The following is a 25,188-nucleotide window of genomic DNA, read 5'->3' as shown; positions in this document are numbered from 1 at the left end:
TTTTTGCCCAAGGTCAATTCCAGTTTCCATATAAATGAACCTATCATCTTACCCGTATTCTATCTAAAACCACACTCCTCTGAATGACATGCAGGACTTCACTCGCTCGACGTCCGCAGGGCCTTGGCATTCTATATCGAGAGAACCAGCAATATATGAAAATCTCAGCATCTACTAATCTCGATAGCTGACTGCTCTAAGGGTCGCCTGTTATCGTCACAGCGAATATTGAAAATAATAGTGTCCTTCATTACTAAATGCTATGAACTAAGAAACGTCACACTACCTTATATGGTTAGAGCCCACTCTACCAGAGCAATGGCGTCCTCAACAGCCTTTTTCAAAGGAGTTCCCATCAAAGATATTTGCCGAGCAGTAACGTGGTCCTCCGACCTTACGTTTGCAAGCCACTACGCACTAACAAAGATCATCATCTCTGACATAGCAGTAACTACTGCGATCCTGTCCTTAGCAGCAACAAATTGACTCTGCACCCTCCACCGTATGTCGGCTATTGCTGTGGAATCACCCACCAGTGGAGCACCCACGGAGACACTACCTGAAGAAGAAGAAGTTACTCACTTTGTCCCTGTAGATGCTCACAACCCGCCCTCCTCTCCTCTTCAGAGTCTGTTGTTTTTGTCTTCCAGACCTCGACAATCAGGAGGAACTTGTGGGAGCCGGACCACACAACCAGAAACGGCGTGAAAAGCCGGAGATGGCCGTCGCACATGCGCGGTCCGGCGGACAACAGCTGAAAAATCTCCAAACTATGGCGCCGGGATGAGCCCAACACCCACAGTGGAGCACCCATGGGGGGGGGGAGACACCTCAAAGAACCATCGTTACTGCACAAGGTGAGTAACTTCTTCTTCCCAACTATAGACCTTTTTGCAACACCTCAACTGCGAATGCCACAGATTCTGCTCTCAGGCAGGACAAGGCAAGAGATCAGAAGGGGACACCTTCACCATCTGCTGGACAGCTCCCCTATTTTATGCCTTTCCACCAAACCCGCTTATCGCCAGAGTGATCAACAAGATCTAATCCGATCGGGTCACAGTAATCTTAATATCCCCCACCTGGCCGAGACAGCCCTGGTTCCCTTATCTACACTACCTGTCGATAGATCAATTTATCCCTCTCCTGGTGGTGCCGAATCTCCTCACACAGCACCACGGCAGTATATGTCACCTCAATAGCAAAATCATGAAAATCACAGCATGGTTTCTCTATGGTTCCAGAATGAAGAACTTACCTGTTCGGATAGAGTCAAACAAGTTCTCCTGAACAGTCATCGTCCCTCCACGAGAAGCATCTATCAAAACAAGTGAACACGTTTTCAACAATGGTGCATGATGCACAATTTGCATCCCACTACAGTCTCCATACCAACCTTACTCAACTACCTCATGGACCGGAGCAACACGGGCCTCTTCATCAGTTCTGTCTGAGTCCACCTGGCGGCGATCACAGCCTTCCATGATTTAGTAGATGGCTTCTCCCTCTTCGTACATCCCATGGTGAAGCGTTTTCTCTCAGGCTTACAGAAAATACGTCCAAACCTGCACACACCCCCCCCCCCCCCCCCGGTGTCACCGTGGGACCTGAATCTGGTCCTTGACACAGTTACCAGGTCACCCTTTGAGCCATTATCCACTATGCCACCACAATACCTGTCTATGAAGGTGGCATTCATAGTGGCAATAACATCAGCAAGAAGGATAGAAGAAATCTCAGCCCTCATGGCAGACCAACCTTTCACTACCTATACCAGGGATAAAGTCTCATACTCAGACCTTACCCCAAGTTCCTCCCTAAGGTTATATCCAACTTCCATGTAAATGAACCCATTTACTTACCTGCCTAAACCTCATGCCTCCCCCAAGGAGGCTATATTACATACTCTGGATGCAAGGAAGACAATCATGTTCTACCTTGATAGAACTAGAGCTACCAGGAAATCGGATAGGCTCTTTGTTGTATGGTCAGGACTACACACAGGAGCAGCAGTTTCGGCATAGCACCTATCCCAGTGGATTGCAGGCTGCATACGTACCGTTTATTAACTTAGGGGCAGACAGCCACCACATCATTCCACATGTGTGATCGCCACTACAATGGCCTTTCTGAACAATATACCATTGGTAGACATTTGTAGGGCAGCCACATGCTCCTCAGACCATTCTTTTGCACAGCACTATGTCCTATACAAGGGGCCAATACCCTCCACATCTCTAGAAGATGCAGTCCTTCCTCCTTCCACTTAGACTCCAATGTCCATCTCCATCGGGCGGGCACTGCTACGCTGAGTGAAGCACCCACAGGTACACCACTCAATGAAGAAGTAGTTACTCTGTGCAGTAACGATAATTCTTCTAGATGTGTGTCTCTGTGGGTGCTCCACTACCCCGACATCCTCCCCTCTGCTTGGAGTCTACAAGGACTTTAGGTAGAAAAGGAACAGACGGGACTCATGCCGCACACACTCCATGGGCTCCAGGAGATGGGGGGGGGGGGGATGTTGAGTGCACAGGCACAGCGCGAGGGGAACTGCTGGCAAAATTCTCTGATCCTGGTGCAGGCCTGCACCAAGACCTGAGTGGAGAACCCACGGGGACACACATCTCAAAGAAACATCATTACTGCACAGGATGAATAACTTCTTATAGCACCATAAAAAAGTAAATCCCATCCACTCACCACCCCTCATGTGTCTCACTGATGACCTGGAGTGAGAGACCTCCAGTAGAGGCAGACTATGAAAAGCCTTGAAAATAAATACAAGCAGTTTGGTTGGCTGGGGTAGGGAAAGGGGACTGTAGCCTGTTGGGGTGCTCCTCGGGGAATGAAGGAGGCTCCCCTCATGGTCAGTGGGTGGCCACTCCAACCCACTACAAGCCCCTAAGCAGTCAGTAGCCCGGCTCTAATCCCAGGCAGGGGCTGCAACAGTCAAACAGTCTAAGCAACCAATCCATAGCCCCACCCTAACACCAGGCAGGGGCTGCAATAAGCAAGCAGTTTATATCCAGGCAATGAGTAGCCCAGCCTTAACACAAGGCAGGGCTGCAATAAGCAAACTGTTTATATACGGATAACAACTAGCCCAGCTCTAACACAAGGCAGGGCTTGCAGCAAACAGTCAGTAGCCCAGCCTTAACACAAGGCAGGGCCTGCAACAGTTAACAGTCAGTAGCCCAGCCCTATGGCAGGGGAAGGGCTTCTCCCAGGACAAACAAACCAGGTCACAGTCAGTATACCCAGGTACGTAATCTGTCTCCTTACTCAGGGAAGACTCAGGCCCTTCGCCTGTGGCTGCACGCCACTGGAGGGGAGTCTGCCACCCAATCAAAGGGTGGCAGGGGGGACATGAGCCCCTCCCTTCACCATCATGCTCCGGCCCAGGGCCCTAATAGCAGCTGGTAATCAGCTGCCAGGATCCGGGCCAAAACTCACTGACCTGTTGCACCGTGGTCAGTGGGGGATCCGATCCACTCCCCAACCCACTGGACCCCGGCCAGACCAAGGTTGGCTACTCCTGGGCCAACTCCAATTCTCCCCTCCATCCCAGGTACCTGGTTCCCTGGGAAGTCTTCTGGGCGGCCCGGAGTAGGTTCCTCTGGCTACTACAGCAGACCCATGTGGTAATCCTCCCGAAGAGGGCCGGGAGGCCTAGGCCAGTTGTCCAACTCCGCTGGCTCTGTCTCTGTCTCCTCCGGCTCTGTCTCCTCCGCTGGCCAGGGCGGGGAGGCTTTTGGCTCCTCAGTGGTCAGGGAGGCGGAGGCCTCTGGCTCCCTTGCTGGCTGGGGAGAGAGTGCCTCCGGCTCTGTTTCTGGCAGGGCCCAGACTGGCCTTGCAGGAAGTCCTTTTATATCCCTAGGCCCACCCCCTGACTTCCTCCTATGTGAGTTCTCCAGGTGAGCCCAACCTGGCTCAGAGAGGGGCACTTCCTCCTCAGGGTCAGTGGGTGGCCACTCCAACCCACTACAGGGACCCAGTGGACATACTGAAATAGAGGGGTGATGGTCAAGGCAACAGACCAGGAAAATGATCCTCTGAATGGAGAAGAGCAGAGCAGAGCAACTTTGTATTTGGCACAGTAAGAAAGAAGGGTTTTATAGTATCCAAAACATTTATCTGGGACAGTGGAAAGGTAATATCTTAGAGTTGTCTTGCAGAAAGAATTGGTAATGTTTAGCTATAGCCTGCATGTGAACACATAGAGAGTTTGGAGTCAAAGAATCCTGTTTATGGGCCTGGATGGTGATGTCTACGGTGATCAAAAAAGGAGGTACCAGAGATGATTGAGAAGGGCAGATTAAAAACTCTGTTTTTGGCATGTTTAGTTTCAGCTTGAGCTGGCACATAAAAAGGATTTCCTCTTTTCTTTCCTTTTTCTTCATTTCTTTTTTTCTCTTTTTCTTACATAGTATTCTATAAGTGTTTTCATGTTTCTCCCTTTCCTTCACTCCCTGCTTTTTCATCTCTATTTTGCTGATTCATTCTTTCACAGAACTCTTTCAGAAGAGAGAGATTTTGAATTATTTTATTCCATGTTGTGTAAGAATTATTTCGGGGTGGACAAGAGGCAGCCAGCGGGGTGGATCTGGTATGCAGCCACCTTCCCACAACCCTTAGGTAGAGAACAGCTTGTGCTCTGCTCTGGATGCTGGGGAGGAAGGCCAGTAGGAGCTGAGCAGATTTGCTGGGGGCAGGGCGTGAAGCCTTCCTCTCTCTCCCCCTTCCCCTGTACCCAGAGCAGAGCCATGTCGTGAAACTAGCCCACGAGCCTGGGGTTGCAGCAGCTGGCCTGCCTCAGGTTCCTGCAGGGCTGTTGGCTGGGCACTGCCTAGGTAAGTGCTTTCCAACCAGAGCCTGCCTCTGGCACCTCACCCCACTCTCTCTCTCTAGCTCCCTGCGTCAGGCAAGCACCCTAACCCTCTATACCCCTTTCCCCTCTCCTCCCAGACCCTGCACCCTTGCTTAGAGCCTCTCCCCCAGGCCAGAATCATCTTTCACCCATACCCCCTCCTGGATCCTGCACCTCAAGTCCCTGCCCCAGGTCACAATCATTGTTCTCGCTAACATTTTCTACATTTTGGATCCTTGAGCAGGTTGAAATTTCTTATGTGCAGCACCAATATTGAGGATAGTGTGTGGATGTTCACCACCAGTACAAAGAAAAAACCTAGATTATACACACATGCACATACATAAATAAACTTGAAATACAACAAATAGTCTGGTAGCACTTTATAGACTAACAAAACATGTAGATAGTATCATGAGCTTTTGTGGGCACAGTGCACTTCTTCAGATTACTGGAGTTTTGAGTTTAGGATGTCTAGACCCAGAATAAATAGGGAAGGTGGGGCGGGAACTTCTGAACATGCAAGGCACTGCATTCAACTGTATGTAGTGGAAATCTATCAACTTCACAAATAAATGTGCACAGATCCATACTGACATCTTCCTTTCCAAGTGCAAACAAATGGACATGATACTTAAAGGTCTAAGGGTGAAAAACCCACTACAATCTACATACCCCATGGATTACAGCCAAAGGTTATGCCACACTCGCCAAAAAACTAAGGAACCACCTTATCAGCGTTCTATGCAACAAACAGCAAAAAAATCGAGGAGCTCTCAACATTAGAAACTATCATAAAAAACCAAGCCTCCACACACACTTCATCTTTTCCAGACTTTACTACAATTCAACAAACCACCTACAAGGACCATTTCATCTCCCTTAAGAAGAAAAAGGACAATAAACTATCCAAACTGCTACATGCCTCAGGATCTCTCATTCCAGATACTTTCCACTCACCAACATCATCATCAACCTATCTAACCACTCTCTTGGCCCAGCAGAGGAATCTCTCCTATCTCACGGACTCTCCTTCTGTCCCACCACCTCTACAAATATTATTCAGTTCTGTGGAAATCTGGAATCCTATTTTTGCCTCCTCCCCCTGAAGGAATACTTCCAATACACTGATGTATAATACACTGACCTTACTGCTCCCCCCTGCCAGTCCCACAAGAGAAAGCTTCTATGTGGACCCCCACTAACAGTCATAATGAAAATTTTGATTTCTACATCGACTGCTTCCGCGAATGTGCTTGAGCTGACACTGTCAGCAAACAACATAAAACACATAACCTCAGTCATGCAGAACGCTATGGTATACACAGCCTCAAAAACAATCCTAACATCATAATCAAAGATGATGACAAAGGAGGTGCTGTAGTCATTATGAACAGGAGGCAAACAGACAACTCACCAATACCAGATTCTACAAACCTCTTTCCTGTGATCCCACTAACGAATACCACAAAAACCTGAAAAAACTGCTCATGAAGCTCCCTGATGCTGCTCAGGAACAAATTTACATTAACAATCCCCTAATCTCTGACCAGGAGCATTCTACTTGCTAGCCAAAATACACAAACCTGAAAATCCCTGACAATCCATCACCTCAAGCATTGGCACACTTACTACAGGATTATCTGGGTATATCGACTCTCTCCTTAGATCCTATGCTACCAGCACTCCTAGCTATGTCCACAACACCACTGACTTCTTGTGGAAACGTCAAAGCATCAGTAATCTACCTGAAAATACCATCCTGACCACTATGGACATAGAAGCCCTTTACACCAACATTCCACATGAAGACGGATTACATGCCATCAGGAACACCACCCCCGATAATAGCTCTGTACATCTGATTACAGAGCTCTGCAACTTTGTCCTCACCCACAACTACTTCCAATTCAGAGACAATTTGTACTTCTAAGTCAGCAGCACAGCCATGGGCACCCGCATGGCATCACAACATGCCAACATCTTTATGGCTGATCTTGAATAAAGTTTCCTCAGCTCTCGCCCCTAACATCCTTACTTTACTTACACTACATCAATGACATCTTCATCATATGGACCCACGGAAAAGAGACTCTTGAAGAATTTCACAAGGATTTCAGCAACTTCCACCCCACTATCAACATCAGCCTGGACCATTCCACACAGGAAATCCACTTCCTGGACACTATAGTACAATTAAATAATGGACAAATTTCCACCACCCTATACCGGAAACCCACTGACCGCTACACTTACCTTCATGCCTCCAGCTTTCATCCCAGACACATTTGTCAATCTATTATATACAGCCAAGCCCTAAGATACAACCGGATCTTTATAGAGCATTCCTAAAACTGAAAAACCCACGTGGAGAAGTGAAAAAACAGATTGACAGAGCCAAAAAAGTACCCAGACATGAACTACTTCAAGATAGACCCAAAAGAGAAAATAACAGAATTCCACTTATTACCTACAGTCCACAACTCAAACCTCTCCAACACATTATACACAATCTGCAACCTGTCTTGGAATATGCTCCCTCACTCTGAGGCCTTGGGGGAAAAGCCTATTCTTGCTTACAGATAACCCGCCAACCTGAAACAAATTCTTTCCGGTTACCATGCTACACAACCACATCATAAGCATCCAGGAACCCAGCCCGCAATCAGCCGCAGTGCCAACTCTGCACACATCTATACAAGCGAATTCATTACTGGAGCCAACAACATAATCTACCAAATCAAAGGCTCATTTAATTGCACATCCAGTAATTTGATCAATGCCATCAAATGCCAGCAATGCCCCTCTGCTATATATATATTGGACAAACTAGACAGACCCTACAGGGAAACAATCAATGGACACACATCAGATACATGCAAAAGGAACGTGCAGAAACCTGTTGGGGAACACTTTAATCTACCTGGTCACACTTTAAAAGATCTCCAAATCACTGTCTTGTTACAGACCAATTCTACAAGCCAAATTCACAGAGAAGGGTTGTAATTACAATTCATCCACAAATTTAATTCTCACACCTATGACCTCAATCAAATTAACGGATGGCTGGGACATTATCAAACAAACAAACAGTGAAAGTGCCAACAGTTCTTTGTCTGTGTAGATTCTTGTGTTAGTACTCTTCCTCTCTAATTGCTATCCTATGATCCTTATCTGCTTCTTTTAACTATCCAATTTTAGGTGCTTATAGATGACCAGTTTTGCCTGTTTGGTTTTCCCTTTGATATTTACATACTCTCTGTTTCTTGTTTCCTGCCCCTTTCCTTTTTTCCCCTTCACCCTTCTCTCCTATTTATTTTGGGTCTGCACATCCTAAACTCAAAACTCCGATCATCTGAAGAAGTGGGCTATGCCCACGAAAGTTCATGATACCATCTATGTGTTTTGTTAGTCTGTAAAGTGCTACCAGACTATTTGTTGTTTAAGTTTATCCTGTACAGATGAACTCGGCTACCCCCTGAAGCTTCTATATATAAATAAAACAGTCCTTAAGTGTGGAAGAAAATATATTAAAACAAGGGATAGTTAACAAGGAGAAATGCTTAGGATGTTTATTTAATATGAAATCAAATAAGAAAATTAACACTACCCTTGGAATACATGTATTGTCATCTTTTCTAACAACTCAAGCTAGTAAATACACCAAAATGCGTATTATCCTCATATAGCCCAGTTTTAAGATGCTAAACATATCAATGAACTAGAAATAGTCAAGCTCTCCTTGCAAATACTAATACAATATTTACTGACACTGTAAAGGAGAGTAAAAGGCATTCACTCAGGTATATACAGATAACAATTCTCCTGGTTTGAAACTTCTGCCTTGTGTGTGTCAGCAACTCAAAGTAGATGCCCCAGAGCAAATTACCACATAGCTTCAGGGTTTCTAGACAGATGCATGTTTCAAAGAACATGCAAATAAGGTTTCAGTCTAGAAAACAATTAGCATTACACCTAGTACTTGCTTCTTCTGAGTTGTAAGAGCCAGAACTCTACCACATAGCAAAGATTTGGCCTTAATATAATACAGTATACCATATATTAATTAGTAACACAAGATTTTAAAAAATCATTAAGAGCAGAGTTTTAGATATCTGCACACCAAAAATTATTTTAAAAGAATCTTTTTCTTTTTTACTTTAATCCATTAACATCTGTGTAAACTTTGTTTGAAATATAATCATGCAAATGTCCCGTCCCTCCCCCACTTGCAGCCTGTTTCCCTCTCCTCCCCACAACTCAGCCAAAGAGGACTGCAGCAAGTGAGTCAAGACACCCAAAACAAACTCCCCTCCTGTCTCCACCTCACTTCACGGATACCAGCACCCACCCACCTCCTCTTTACCCCATCTATCCCTGTGTAATTTGCTTCCCCAGCCCATCTGGGGGCTGGGATAAAATCCTGCTTCTCAGCCTTGCAGGCACGAACAGCCTACAGGACATAGCATAAACAAATTCCCCACTTGTCCCCCACTTCATGCCAGGACACACAGCACAAACTCTCCACTGCCACCTCTCCCCCGTGCCAGCACCCACTTCTTTCGCCCGCATACCCTATGCAGTCAGATCCCCCCCGGCCCCTTCTCAGCCCAGGAGGTTTGAGGAGAGTGTTGGGTTTCTGCCTTTCCCCTGGCAAAGATGGGAGTCCACAAACTCCCCTCCCTTCCAACTCCTCTCAGCCAGTTACTCTCTCCTCCTCTCCCCAAACTCCTTACCTTACAACTCTTCCCCCCCAGCCACTTTTTCCCTCCTTCCCTCCTCATTTCCCCTCCCTGCCTGCTCTTGGAGCTCTTCTTTTTCAAGCAGACAGCTCTGTTTGAAGCTGCTTGGAGCCAGACAGCCCCTTCCCACCTGGTCAGCTGAGCTCCCTGGCTGCACGGGAGCTCTGAGCAGGGCTCATTAAACAGCTGCATGGTCACACAGCTTATGGGGAACATAAGTCACAACCCCCTCCTTCACCAAAACTCCCTCTCTGACCCCACACTACCTCTTACACGCCAGCCTCCTACCCCAAGCTCCCTTCTGCACCCAACCTCTGTCCCAGACACTGAACCCCCTCCATAGAAGTATGGTTCTTGACTACCTGCCAAAATCTTGGCGTGGCCCCCCATTAAAAATTATTGCCCACCTCTGAATTATTTGGCTCACTGAAACATTGGTATTTCACAGTATAATTTAATTCTATAATGATTGCAGAGTTAAGCATTTCCATTGTATGAATGTTATATTTCTCCCTTAACATTGTAAATTATAATTGTTTTCCATTAAGCTTCACTGATCTAGATTAATGGGGGAGTAGTCCAACATGTGGACCTTTTGAACTGAATACCTTGTCTTCTCTGGCCACAAAAGGTACAACTACTAACACATCAATCTTTGAAGTTAACGTTCCTTTTTTAAAAAGTCCATCCATAATATGATGGGAAAGATTTGGATAAGCAAATCATCTCAGAGAAATAGGGGTTTGGAAATAAAGGATCATCAACTATAGTATATAGTATAATATTCCTTCAGCATATTTATTCATTGGCAAGCCACACCCATCTAGTTAAAAAATACAGACTGAATGAGAATAAATATTGAAGAAATTGTGGTGAAAAAAAGATTTTATGCATATGTGGTCAGCATGTTAGTAAAACATCAGTTATGTACCCAGAAAAATAAAGGCCAAATAGATTCTCAGTTATTTGGTTTGCATGTATTCACCACTCAAAAGGTCTCCTGAAAAACAAACAAAAAACACACTTGTACTATTTTTTTTATTATTAACACTTGATAGATACATCTGGATTGATTAATGAGTCGAGTCAATAGTTTCATTCCATATGATTAAACAATCAGAAGCAACATGTCCCGGGTAGTGTAAAGAAGTCAATATAGAAAAGCTCTACTAAATAGATACATATTTTTATTATATTAGTGTATGATGTTTTTCTAAACAAAATAAGCTCAGTGTTATAATTATTAACTTTTTATTTTTAATATTACATGACAATGTCTTGTGAATCTATTAAAACTTCCCAAATAAGTAGTTATTTAAGAAACCAGAATCATTAAGGAGATAAAATTTAATTTCGAATTTTCTAAGTAGAGATTTCAAACCATGCAGATTTTTTTAAATGTGAACTATGAAAAAAAAAAATCCCTGTGACCCTGGCATTTAAATGAAATGAGTTTCTAAAGCTTCTTTATTGTTGCCTTGTGTATTTGATAATATACTTCAACATGGAAATGCCATAATAAAAGAATGCTTCCTTAGGGATTTATGGCTGAGAACCGTGTGTGTGTGTGTGTGTGTGTGTGTGTGTGTGTGAGTGTGTGTGTGTGAGAGAGAGAGAGAGAGAGAAAGAGAGAGAGAGATGTTCAGTATTTATTTGTTATTTCAAGTGTAGCTCAGAGTTATAGTTGCCAAAAGTTTCTGCCTTTTGAAGGCTTTTTGCAATCCCATAGTTCTTGATGGTTTATGCGAAATTACAGACAAATGGAGCAACTCTCTGACACAACTTTCTCTGCACTTTCTTCCATGTTGCTCTCTGTATATGTAATGCCTTTCCTAAGTTAGTCCATTAAGCCACTACCCTCTTTCTTCGTATAGGATCCCATCCAAAGCCCATTGAAGTAAGGATGTTAAATACTGGGTAATGGAATAGTCGAGTAACCAAGCGTGAATTCTTATTGGTTACTCGTCTATTCTGTAGTCCCTGGGAGTGGGGCTGGCAGCCAGTGTGCTCCAGCCCCAATTCTGGGGAGCCTCCTGCCATACCGTGCTGCTGCCTCTCCATCAGAGGCAGCAGCGTGGGGTCCCAGGCAAGAGGGAGTCTGGAAGGGGAGCCAGTTTAAAAACAATCTCCCTGTGCAGACTGGCTGACTGATCCCACTGCTATGCCTCTTATACAAAAGTAGCATTGTGGGGTGTCAGCAGCCCCTATGCACGGGGGGCCTGAGCTCCCTGCAGACAGAGGTTGGTACTTGGTCCTGCTGTGAAGGCAGGGGACTGGACTCGATGACCTTTCAAGGTCCCTTCCAGTTCTAGGAGATAGGCAATGTCCAATAATTTAAATTTAGAGGCTGCTACAAGTGGAAGAGGCTGCCGCAAAGCAGCCTCTGTCCACAGCAGCCCGCACTGGCCACAGGCAAAGGCTGGTCTGGCAACAGCACTTGTCTGCGGGGGGTCTGAGCTTTCTACAGACACAGGCTGCTACATGTGGGGGAGGTTGCCGCAAAGGAGCCTCTGTCTAAGGCAGTCCAACTACATGTATTCCCCCGCCCCTGCTGCCTCTGTATCATAGGTGGAAAGGGGGGGAGCTGCAGCTGGTGCTGGGCAGAGTTGGCTTAAAAACTGGTTCCCCCCAGCACCGGCTTCCTGGTGCTCCCTGCTCCTCCCCCATGCTGCTGCCTCTTTCAGAGGCAGCAGCATGGGGGAAAGAGGAGGTTGCTATGAAGCAGCCTCTGTCCACGGTGGGTCTGAGCTCCCCATGGACAGAGGCCAGGCCCCAGCGGACAGAGCTGGGATCTCTGTGGACAGGGGCTGCTGCCAGGAACCAGCCTCTATCCACAGTGGGCCCAGGCTAGATCTCTTCCACAAAAAACTTTTTGCGCAAAAACCCTGCAGTGTAGACAAAGTCTCAATATCCAGTATGTACATAAATAGAATACATCAGTTTTCAAAGTTGACATTCAAACACATTGCAAAATAAAATGTACTAAAAACAATTTTAAAATGATGTAGCAATCCTGGGAAATATTGAGGTTGAAGCAGACGACAGCATTAAAATGTTAAACTCATCCACACAGTAAAAAAAAAATTCCAAAGAATCTGATAGTTAATGACAGTGCAATTAAAGAATAAAGCCCTAATGCTGATCATTCCTACTTGAGTAACCTAGATCTTGCCTCTCAGTCTAGCCAAGCACACCTTGCTTCTGATGCTCATTTTAACTACTACAAGGTTTTTATTTGGTTAATGAAAGAAGCATTTTCTGAACAGCTCAAATACCAAGTTAGTACTCAGAACTAATCTACGCAGAAATAACAGTAAAATCATGAACAGCATTTCATGCTTCTTGATACTGGTTATGAGAATATTTTCTTCTCCCAATTTCAGGTTGGGTGGGACTATATCTGCATACAAGATAGTGCCAGATGAAATTGAAGAAATAAAGGTACGGTATTATTACAGTTTTTCAACATTGGAAATGTTTTTCTGGGGAGAATTTTTAGGGTGTTACATGGAAAAAGCCCTCCTCACTTGTTTTGTGCTTTGGAATGGACAGAGTATGTATGACCTTCTCTTAACACACCCCACCAGCTAAATACCGCAAATGGTAAAAAATGATTTTATGTATTGAATAGCTGACCTAACTAACCATCTGAAGCAGTCTCTAAAATTGTTCAGGATGAACAATAAAAATGAATGTTTGTCTCTCTGGTACATTTTAAAGGCCTTTTTTTTTTTTTTTCACTGAATCTGATGATTATATTTGCTATTTTCATCTAGCTGTATCTTCAGAGGTCAAAAACATGCTTTTAATCAACCTGACAGAATCTAAACACTCAATAAGGCTTTCCCCTCTAATTTCTGATTGGTGCTTTTATTTAAATTCATTGTGGGTATTTTATTGTATTGCCAGAATTTAAAACATGACTGCCTAAAGTTAGGTCCTAAATCCATAATTAGGCACCTTAATAGAGCTGACCTGATTTTGAAAGATGCTGAGCTGATTAAGCTCTCATTAACTTTAATAGGAGGCGTTGATGCTCTGCACCTGTATAATTCATGTCATATATGTTTACGGATTCCAGAGTCTAACTTTAGATTAGGGATGTAAATACCCACTAAAGGTTAACTAGTTAAACAATATCATTTTAATCATTTAACCAACTAACTTTGGAAGGCTGGTGCACAGTGACTAGAGTCCTGCAGTTGGGGCTAGGTGACTGTGGCTGGGAGGGAGCTGCGTCAGTCGCCCCAGGGTCCTGTATCAGGACTGCTCCATCTTTCTGGAGTCCCAACTTTCTGCTTCGCAGGCAGGGAGCTGCTGCAGCTGGCCAAGGTTGCGCTGTGGAGTGGGGCTGCTGTGGCCAGCTAGGATGCTGCCAGCAGGGCCGCAGCAAGGTGTGTGGAGGTGCTTTTCCCTCCACCCAGTCCTTTGTAAGTTTGGAATGATTTGATTTTATCAGTAAAGATTGACGAGTGTTAATTTCACTGTACCCACACCCACTAAAGAAAAAATATTTCCATTGATAATAAATATTTACAGATTGGAAAGGTGAGAAAACGAAGCTTTTTAGAGAACTTTTTAGAGTTTGATGTAACAAAATTTATTTTGTATATTTTGATATATGGTAATTTGTACTTTAATTATTATAAAGGTTTAACTTTGCATCTTGTCATCTATTGTCATTAATAAATGATTGTCTGATCTTTCCTTTCTCTAACCCTCTCCCACCCAGTTTCTTGCAACTGTGAAAATTTAAATTGTTTAAAAAAGCTTAAAACATACAATCTTATAAAACCATGGACATTTAAATCTATACACATCTTTAAAAATTGTTCAAAATATTGGTCTTTTCCATCAAAATTATAAAGAAATTGAATTCTGTCAAGCCTAGAAATATTAAAACTTTTCATTTTCCCTTGGCAATCAAAAGCATATGTGAATCAGTGGAAACCCGGGACACACACACAAATTCTGACAACTTTCTGATTTTGAGAGGTGACTGGTAGCAGATATCAGTTTTTATTCACAATATGTTGTAATTCAATTTACTTTAACCAGATTCACTCAAGGAAAACAATTTACTAGTTTGTATTGTTTATTGATATTAATAGAGCTACTCAGATTTCCACAGCCCAGAATATAGTTCACACTTTTAACAATGCCTGTGCAACCAGTACTGTATTCAAGCTACACGTATTATTGCAGATCTTAATTTGTCCAGGTGGAATCATCAAAAATCTGAACATTGTTTGAAAGCTGTGAACATCTACATCTTAAACTAATGAAGGAGTATCACTATTAACTAGTTTAAATACAAAAATTAGGGTTGGTAATTTGATTAAAAGACAAATGATTTGCAAAGTCTAGGACTGATTAGAATTTGTTTCTGACTTTCAGTAAATTTCAACAAAACTTTTTTTTAAATATAATTTTTTCCCTTCAATGATGGAAACCCAAACTCGGTGGCATTTTTCTAGAGTGTTATAAGTAAGAAGTAAAACTGGCCTGTTTTTTTCACTGTGGAAAATGAGTGGAATGGAAAAAACATGGAAGTATTAATATAATAATTAAAAGAGAATCCATTTTTATATATTTTTGGTTTTGAGGCATGATGGTAAGAGTTGCTCAGGTTTTTGCTGCTGAATATTGATCCACCGCTTTTCTGCTCTTGGTTGCTCAATTACCTGGACATATAGGGGGGAGTAAGGAGTAATTTTAAAAGTTCTGTTCTTTCAGCTCAGTACAACCTCTTAATCTCTGCAAGACGCAGTGCTTTCTGCATCTCAGAATTGTCCTTTCTGTTCCTACTGGGGAGAAGATGAGATTACAAACACATGAGAAATGTTAGTTATAGTGCTTAATATATATTACAATCATGGGCATAGTATAAGAATCTATATATTTCACAGTATTCCTGTGGATTGTTTCTATGGAACAGGCAGGCAGCACCACTTGAAGAAGCCATTCTGAGTAGCAGCTGCCAAACAGGAAGACAGACTGTCCTTGCAATAGAGGGAGTCTATTCTGTCTGATGTCCTTTTATAAAAGGAGACAGAAGGTGATGGGAGAAGTAAACAGGAGAAAGAAGAGAGGGTGAACAGAATAACAGAAGTGATTATATATATGCAAGGGTGTGATGATTCTTGGGGTACACAGGTCTGTGACACCCCTTGTTATTCCTGATTCCAACTTGAGGAAGTCCTGCTTGTGGCAACTGAATTTATGCTCCCTGATACCAATAGCTTTTCAGCCAGTCAAGCACTGTCTTCCAAGCTATGCCATTTTTTTCTTTGCCTTGCATATTAACAAGATACAGACTGGATCCACGGTCAAGTCACTTTGTAGTATTAAGCCACTTTGATTTTCAGCCACTAACACTAAATAATCACAGAAATTCTAAAAAAGCAATGTAATCCCAGCTAACCAGTTTTATTTAAAATCAATGTTCCTCTTTAATCAGTTAACCACTTAAACAATGGGGGCTGGCCTGGATGGGCTGGAGTGGCCCCCCAGCCTGCAGCGCTGCTGCCTGTGGTATGCTGCTCTGGCCAGGCCAGGTCCACTACAGATGGCCTGGCCCACTGTGAATGAGGTTGCTCTGGCCAGGTTGGAATGCTCCCCACCCACAGCATGCCCTGCCAGGCTGGAGAGGGAGGTTAGCCCCTGCTGGCTAATTGTAATCAGCCAGTTAATTGGCTAACCATTCATATCCCTAGTTATAATACAAAACAAAATAAGACATGCTTGAGCCTATGCGTATTAATATTTACCTTTCCTACTTAATAGAGTACCTTTCCTCCCAAAGTTCAGTGTGTTTCAGAGATGGGTGACTTTATGTGAGCCAAAATCCAATTTTTCATGGAAAAAAAAAATCTTGCTCAATAGGCTGTCTCATCAGTGAATGAATCCAGAGTACTCTGTATTATGCTGAAGCAGTTCTTTGTCTTCATACATGGATAGGGTAATCCATAATCTGCTCTAATGTTTCTTTTTCTACCTCCAAGTGAGTTTGAGTATTTGCAGGTGTTCTGATGGTTTTCCGTTGTCTTTTCTGGGATGGGGACAAGGGTAGATAATTGAACAATATATTACATAATGCTTGAATGAATAATCAAGACATAAAGTCTCAGGTAACTAATTTTTACTCCAAGACCATAAGAGAATAATTTTCAATATAGATACATGGATTATTCCTTAACTGCTACCCATATACACATCTGACAGTCATTAAAGCTTTGAGTAAAGGCCTCACAAGCTACAAATTGTGGATTAATATAATAAAAGTATAGACTAGATGTAGTGAGTTTGTCAAGATTGAGGCAAGGGTTCAGTGAACCTTTTTTTCAGTGGGCATCCCTGTATCATTGTGTCAAAAAGGTAAAAAATGGAATCTCTTCTTATGCAGTATAAGGCAGAAGAGAAATCACTCTTTTTATCCTTCTCCCTACCTAAATGTGAAATAAAAGCCCAGGCTTATAAGGGTTTGATAGCACAGGTAGCAAAAATAACTACAGTTTGAAATGTATGATTAACTTCACATATGGCTAAACTAAATCCACAGGCAAAGAATAGTAAGATTACCCTTTTCTAGCCTTATAGAGTGGGCAAAAGAAGTGGTTTCCTCAGTAATAAATTTAAATATGTTAGAAGAGTAAAATAATTCATTAAGTGTCTATGTATTAAGTGTATATACTGTGTAACCATTTGTGTTTATAGTGTATTATGTGTCTGCTGCCTTTGAGGGTTTACAGTACATTTATAATGTGTCCTATTGAGTGTGGATGTATGTGCATATATTGTATATTTGTATGTGTGTGTACAGTGTGTGATATATGTGATATGCCTGTCTCTGTGTGTGTGTACACTGTGAGTTTCCATGTGCTGTTAGTGTCTACATTGGGGCAGCATGGGGGAGGGGTGTGTGAGGGCTATAGCAACCCCCAAATTTGCCTTAGCTTCGCCTACCCCATAACAGCTGCTGCTGGCCAGGTCCAGCAGCCACAGAGAAGTAAGTCTGCATGAGGGGCAAGGGTGTTAGCCCTCGGACTGTGTTCCTGCCCACTTGAAGGTAGGTAATGAGTCTGGCAATCGCCACAGTGGTCCAGACTGACAAACTTTAGTGTGGGCTACTAGGTTCCACCCCCAGCAGTCACTACTCCTTGAGGACTTTGCTGGAACTGGAGCTATGTCCTCTGCCTTGGCAGCTCTTATCTGACTCCACCTTCTAATATTAACAGGTAGCCAATTAACAGGTAAGCATCATCTTAACGGGTGATGCTTACAGTGTAACAGTTAACTGGTACTCTGGGAACTGCCCCCGCCCATAGCCCACTGTGGGTGGAGGGCTGCTCCAACCCCGCCAGGATCTTGCGAGGGGTTGCTGGCTCTGCTGGCCCCATGCAAGTCTGCTGCTTCCAGCCCTGTGTGGGCTGGGAGCCAGCAGCCCCCGCCCCCCCATGGGACCAGAAGTAGCTGGGCTGGCGTGATCCCTGCCCTCGATTAGTGGGCTGCTCCGCCCACTCCCATTTAATCAGTTAACTGGTTAAACTTAACATTTAACTGGTTAACTAACTAAACGTGATTATACATCCCTTGGCTTCCATTGTCTGACAAGACCAGAGGGCTAGGCCATGTGGGGAGAGGAGTGGTGCAGGGCCATGGATGAGGGGGGACTAGAATGACGCTGGTTCCATCCCTGGTTTGCATGCATATGTGCGCTTTCTTCTATGAGTATGTGTATATTTATATAATGCATGTGCATGGCTATACCCAAAACTCCCACTTGCCGTTAGCAAAAATTAGGATGTTATGACGTAGGTGGTCATCACAAATATGATATGTGTAACTGAAGATGGCTAATAACCTTTTTAAGTACAAAAAAATCCAAAACCAATTTTATAGAATTTTAATCAGTTTGTTTGTCATGAACAAAATTTAACTATGTCACTGGCAAAGTTGTCTATTCGTCTGTGTGCACAGGTCATTTTCAATCCATTTGCATTTCAGGAGAAAGCCAAACTTGTCTGACATAGACAGAACATGAATACCCCAGTTGCTTAAATCCCATCCAGTTTTAGTTTTCAAATATATGCAGACTTTTCCAGACCCTGTGCTACACAGCTGAAACTAAAAACAAGTAATAGGAGAATACCAGGAATTTCCTTATTCCTAATATGTTGTGTTTACTGGATTCTAACTTTTCATTAAACTATGCTGTTTAGCCTCGGTGATCATACAGAAATCTTAACTGGCTTCAGCAGTTCCCAGCAAAACATATTTGGACAAATGTCTTAGGCAAGTGTTCCATGGAAAGCTAGCAGTCAATGTGCAATTCCAAGCCAGCAGAAGAGGGTGCAGAAATACTTAGCTACAGTTTCCAGTTCTCACTGGGTATTACTATATCCCACTGCACTATCCCTCTGTCCCTAGCAGCCAACAGAGCACAGCATTTATGCACATTAAGAAACTTGAAATTTTTGGGACTGAGCATATCTGAAAATCTGGACACCGATATGGATGCCTAAATGGGAGCTGGGATTTTCAGAAAATCCAGCACCAATTATGGACAATTAAGTACTGTTTCAAGTATTATACAAATATCTTATGGCATGACAGCAGATGGTGTTCTCCTTTCAGAGTCCTTCATCTGACAGAAGCATGGATGGTTTTTATTGGCAGGTGGAAGGGCTAATGACAGTTAAAAAAGATAGCTGTTGATTATCACTTTAATGAATAATTTTGACTAAATGTGTTCACGTTTGATAAAGTAAGATAAATGAACTCCTGTTCCAAACCCAGGATTTTTTTATTAATCAATATCTACATTTTTAGTAGGGCTAAAGCCCCATCAAAACCACCAGTTGTCGGTGCCCACATAAGGGACATTCTATAATTGCAGGAGATGGAGGTGATTCTCCCCATCAGGGATCAAGGACCACCTCTTATAGTTTCTTGGGATCATTTTCAGATAAATTTATAGTACCTGCTTTTCTAACGTAGATGAATAAAGGTACAGTTCCTTCCTCACTTTCACATCCTTCCAAGCAGTGCAGGGGCATTGTCACCAAAGATCAGTGAGAGATCCCTGAGAAAAGAGGCAAAATTTGCAGATGTCACTAAACTGATCAAGATAATTAAGACTTAAAGCAGATTGTAAAGAACTTCGAAAGGATTTCACAAAACTAGGTGATTGGACAAAGTCATGCACATTGGAAAAAATAATCCCAACGATACGTACAAAGTGATGGGGACTAATTTGTCTACAACTACTCAAGAGAAGAACTTGGAGTCATGTATAGTTCTCTGAAAACATACACTCATTGTACAGTTGCAGTCAAAAAAGCAAACAGAATGTAAGGAATCATTTAAAAAGAGAGAGAGGAAAAAGACAGAGAATATCTTACTGCCTCTGTGTAAATCAATGGTATGCCCACATCTTGAATACTGCTTACAGATGTGGTCGCCTCATCTAAAAGCAAGCGCGCGCGCGCGCGCCGCGCGCACACACACACACACACACACACACACACACACACACACCACCTCAGCATTGGAAAAGGTTCAGAAAAGGCCAATAAAAATGGTTAGGTGTTTGGAATGGTTGCCATATGAAAAGAGATTAAAAAGACTGAAACTTTTCGTTTAGAAAAGAAGAGACTAAGGAGGGAATGTAATAAAGGTCTATAAAATCATGACAGATATGGAGAAAGTGAATAAGGAAATGTTTTTTACTTATTTCCATAATGCAATAACTGGAGGTCACCAAATGAAATTAAGAGGTAGCAGTTTTAAACGAACAAAGGAAGTGTTTCTTCTTCTTCTAGAGAGAGAGAGGGAGAGAGAGAGATGTCCCTGTGGGTGCTTCACATTAGGTCAGTGTGCCACCGCCGAGCCTTAGATCAGAGATTTCAGAGCAGTGTTCCTGGGGCCATGCATGCGTGCATCTGCAGCCATACACCTTTTGGTAGCAAGCATTGTGCATGTGCGAGCCCTCCCCACCCTCACTCCTCAGACCAGATTCTGACCCGGGGCAACAGCCCAAGGAACATAAACAGTGAGGAACCAAAAAGCCCACCAAAAATCAAGTCTCCTCTTTACCTCAGGGAGCTATGACACCAAAACAGCCATTTCCCTCATGGTTGGTACCGAGAATACCAGCAGCACTGTGTGTCGGTACATATGACACTCTGGGTGTCTTGGGAGTTGCCAGTGCTGCTAACAAAGATGCATGCACTAAACCATGCTCTGAGGTGTCAGACTTCAAGTTGCCTGCCTCATCAACTGCAGCAGCACCTGGCACTGATACAATCTTGTTGGCGCAGCATAATAGCATGGCGCCTACCATATCAACCGGCACCTCCGCCTCCACTACAGAGACGCCTAACACGGTGCTAGTCACCTCAGCATGGTTCAATGCCTTAAATAGCGTCTGTGCTTCCCACTATGGCACTGTCAACACCAGCTGAGCACTACACTCAGCACAGAGACTTGTTAGACTCATTTATCTTCAACTCACCATTTGAAGACCCTGATCACTCTCCAGCTCTATTAACATCACAGAGATCACTTTCACAGGAAAGATGTTCATCCAAATCTGAAGATGAATTTTCTAGGGGTTTCTCCCCAGAAAATTATCCTTACACAGATCAGACTATTTATTCTTCCAGAACTTGCCATAAATGTGGGAATATGCCTCCATATTATGGCAATCCCTGGGTATCCCTACCCATGCCTTACCCCGATTGACAATACTGGGACAAATGGCAATATTATCAAAAGCACCAATGTCTCCTTCTAAACAAATACACGAAGGAGACCCACCAACAAGAGGGGGGTGCCTCCCTGGACTTAAATGAACCCACCCCAGTGGAGGGAGGGTCTGTGCCTTCAGCTTCAACTACCTCAGATGACGTTGCGCATTTCCAAAACCTTTTTAAACGTATAGCTGCTGTACTAAACATTCTTCTCCAGGAGGTTGTGGAGAATCAGCATGAATTAACTGACATATTGTACTCGGTAACACCATCTAAAATAGCACTGCTGATTAATCCAGCAATAATGGAACTGGCAAAGATGGTGTGGCAAACTCTGGCATCAATCTCTTCTACCGCTAAGAGAACAGGTAAGAAGTATTACGTTCCACCCAAGGGATCTGAATTTCTCTTTACTCACCCAGTACCTAACTCCCTCATGGTGAAGACTGCACAACAGAAAACCAAGCAACAACAATTTTGATCCACCCCTTTGGACCATGATAGCAAAAGACCAGACTAATTTGGACACAAAATATACACATCTTCCACTTCACAATTTCACATTTCTAATTACGCGGCTTTATTAAGCAAATATGACTACAGAAATTACACCAAGACTTTATTGCAGACATTCCCGAGGCTAAAAGACAACAGTATGAAGCGCTGGTATCAGAGGGTCACACAATTGCAAGAACAGTATTGCAAGCTGCATTAGACGCTGCTGATACAGCTGCACGATCCACAGCAGCAGCAGTATTCATGAGAAGGGCTTCATGGTTTAACTCCATTCCCTAGAGATTCAATCTACAGTAGAAGATCTTCCTTTTGACGGTCAGAAGTTGTTTGCATCTAACACCAATGAAATTCTCCTTTCCATGAAGGATTCCAGAGTAACACTTCATTCCTATGGAATCCACAACCAGGCACCTAGAAGAACACAATATAGGTATCAGCCCTACCCGAGACCTCGATGCCCTCCATATGCTCAACATTACAGCAGACAAGACCAACACCAACAGAACCAAGGCAGAATTCAATGACGATATCCTTCCCCTGCCAACTCCCAACAGTCGCAGCAGTCCAATAAGAAAATTTGAACATCAGGTCAAGGGACGTGAGAGCCTATTTCAGTGTCATTGTTGCAAGAAAACTTGTTCCATCATCAACTGTTACCCTTCTTTAACAACTAGCAACATATAGCCTGTGACAGATGGGTTCTCCAGATAATTGAGACAGGTTATCTTATTCCCTTCGTCTCTCTACCCCCTTTCCACCCTATCTTCCCAGTCCCTCTTCACGGACTGCTCTCATGCGATTCTGCTTCAGCAAGAGGTAGAGCTCCTCTTGCACATAGGTGCAATTGAACCAGTCCCCACACAATTTAGGGGAAAGGGTTTTACTCCCATTACTTCCTGGTGAAAAAAAATTCGGGAGGTTGGAGAGCCATCTTAGACCTCCGCACACTCAATAAATTCGTTCAGAAACAAACATTCAAGATGGTAACTATATTACCATGGTTGGAACAGGGTGCTTGGTTCTCATCCCTCAACTTGCAAAATGCATACTTTCACATTTCCATCCATCCTGCTCCGAGACATTTTCTTTGTTTCGTTGCAGATTCTCAACACTACCAATACAAGACGTTTCCATTCAGACTCTACAGCCCTGAGGGTCTTTTCCTAGGTTCTGATTGTTGTCACAGCATATCTGAGAAAGCAAAGTGTCATCACGTTGCCTCACCTGGATGACTGCCTCCTCAAAAGGTGCTCGCACAATGATTCCTGCCATTCAATATCAATCAGAAGACACCTATTCCGACACCTTGGCCTCCAAGTGAACAAAGCCAAATCAATGCTCTCTCCTACACTAAAGATACAATTTATAGGAGCATGCCTTGACTCAACAAGGATCATCGCATCCCTCCCTGCAGACCATTCCCAAAAAATGTTGGCCTGGGTAAACACCCTGTGATCCAACCCACGCACACCGGCACTCATGCCTTTGGCTGTTGGGGCATGACAAGTCTCCTTCCTCACTCTGGCATGATGAATACAGAAGTGGGGGCCCGCAAAAGTATCACAAAACCTTATCTTTCCAGGCTTTGGTAAAAACTTCCCCCAAAAATCTTAACAACCTAGATTTTGAGTATAAAAACTCCGCTGCCACCAACAAAATAGTAATAAGAAAATCAGGGAAGAGAGCACTTGGGAAATCACACTCCTAAAATATAAACCAGGACACACAAATTAACCAATACCAGGTTAAGAAAAAGAAAAGAAAAATAACTTTTATTATCACCACAATATTCCTGTTGCAAGCATAATGACTACATAGTAAAGTCACAAAGTAATATGCTCATGGAGAATTCCACCATGGGCCCCAAACTTAGTTGCAAAAGAGAGAAAACCCCATTTTAAATGCACAGACATCAGATCCCATTTCCCAAACCATAAAACAATAAAACAACTGATTTATCTAAACTTTACCCTACTTACAGAGGAACGAAGAGTGTATTTTTGGAGGGAGACATTCTGTCTGGCTCCCTCAGTAGCTGGAGAGAAACTGCCCAGGACAAAGGAAAGGGAAAAACCAAAAATTCCTTTGTCCCGGTTTGAAATTCCTACCCACATCCCTATTGGCCAACTCTACCCGGGTTAGGTATAGTTAACTCCTTAGTCCCCAGGTTGCTGGCCATCTCTAATGATCATTACTGGGCACATGGCAGCGTGTGATTTCATTGTCAACAACGCTCGCCTTCACATGAGATGCTTACAGGGCTGGCTGGGACAGGTTTACAGACTCACTATCCAAATCCCTTGTCCTCTCAATGATAGTAAAGAAATCTCTACACTGGTGGTCAAGTCCACAGAACCTTTTTTCCGGAGTCCTCTTCCACCCACCAGAACTGTCTCTCTCCATGACGACAGATGTGTCTAATACAAGATTGGGTGCCCACCTACAATATCACACATCCCAGGATCTGTGATCCAGCAGTGAAAAGTATCTACATATAAACATCCTGGATCTCCGTGCAGTCAGAAATGTACGCATCGAATTCCTCCTGTTTATCACCAACAGTCACATCAGACTGTACATAGACAATGTCACAGCAATGTTTTATATTAATCATCAGGGCAGAGCCCGATCTCAAGCACTTTGCACAGAGGCATAGCACTTTGGAACTTGTGCCTGAAATACAACATAAATATTACCGTGGTGCACCTTACAAGCACCCTGAACACAGTGGCAGATGCACTCAGTAGAGCCCTCCTGACTGAATACAAGTAGCAAATGAATCCGCATATATTGGCAGACATTTTTCCACAGCTCTGTTTGTCACACAATTCAACAAGAAATGTTGCCTATTCTGTTTTAGGGTGGGCATTGTCAAAGGATCAATGGAATGGTCATCCCACCTAATGTATGGGTTTCCTCCCATACCTCTGTTGAACAGGGTAATCCACAAGACAAGGAGAGACAAAGCCTCCTAATACTTATAGCCCCAGCACAGCCAAGCCAACCATAGTTCCCCTTTCTAGTGGTGATGTTCCACATGTCACCAATCCACTTACCTTACAGCGAGGATCTCCTTCTTCCAGTCCCTCACTCCACCCAACCGAACCTCCACTCGCTACACCTAAAAGGTTGACTCCTGGATGGTTCTCTGAGCTAGGATGGACTTCATCATGATAATTACAGACTGTCCTTCTACATAGTAGGGCGCAGAGCACCCATAAGACTTACCTTCAGCAATAGAAAAGATTCTCGACATGGTGTGTAGACCACTGGGGAGTTTCTTCAACATCCTCCTTACCTGTCATCC

General features: G+C 43.5%; 1 protein-coding gene across 19 annotated transcripts in view; it reads left to right on the top strand.

Moving 5' to 3' along the window:
* GPHN (gephyrin) overlaps positions 1-25,188 on the top strand; it is a 527,119-nt gene that overhangs the window by 178,977 nt on the left and 322,954 nt on the right. For all 19 annotated transcript variants that reach the window (XM_089778535.1, XM_075927413.2, XM_075927415.2 and 16 more), the window contains one exon: positions 12,996-13,053. In XM_089778535.1, the coding sequence (XP_089634661.1) occupies positions 12,996-13,053 (58 nt within the window). The remainder of the gene's footprint in view (positions 1-12,995; positions 13,054-25,188) is intronic.

The sequence above is a fragment of the Pelodiscus sinensis genome, chromosome 5 (genome assembly GCF_052426305.1).
Source record: "Pelodiscus sinensis isolate ZL-2025 chromosome 5, ASM5242630v1, whole genome shotgun sequence".
Lineage (NCBI taxonomy): Eukaryota > Metazoa > Chordata > Testudines > Trionychidae > Pelodiscus > Pelodiscus sinensis.
This window is presented reverse-complemented; position numbering and strand designations above follow the sequence as displayed.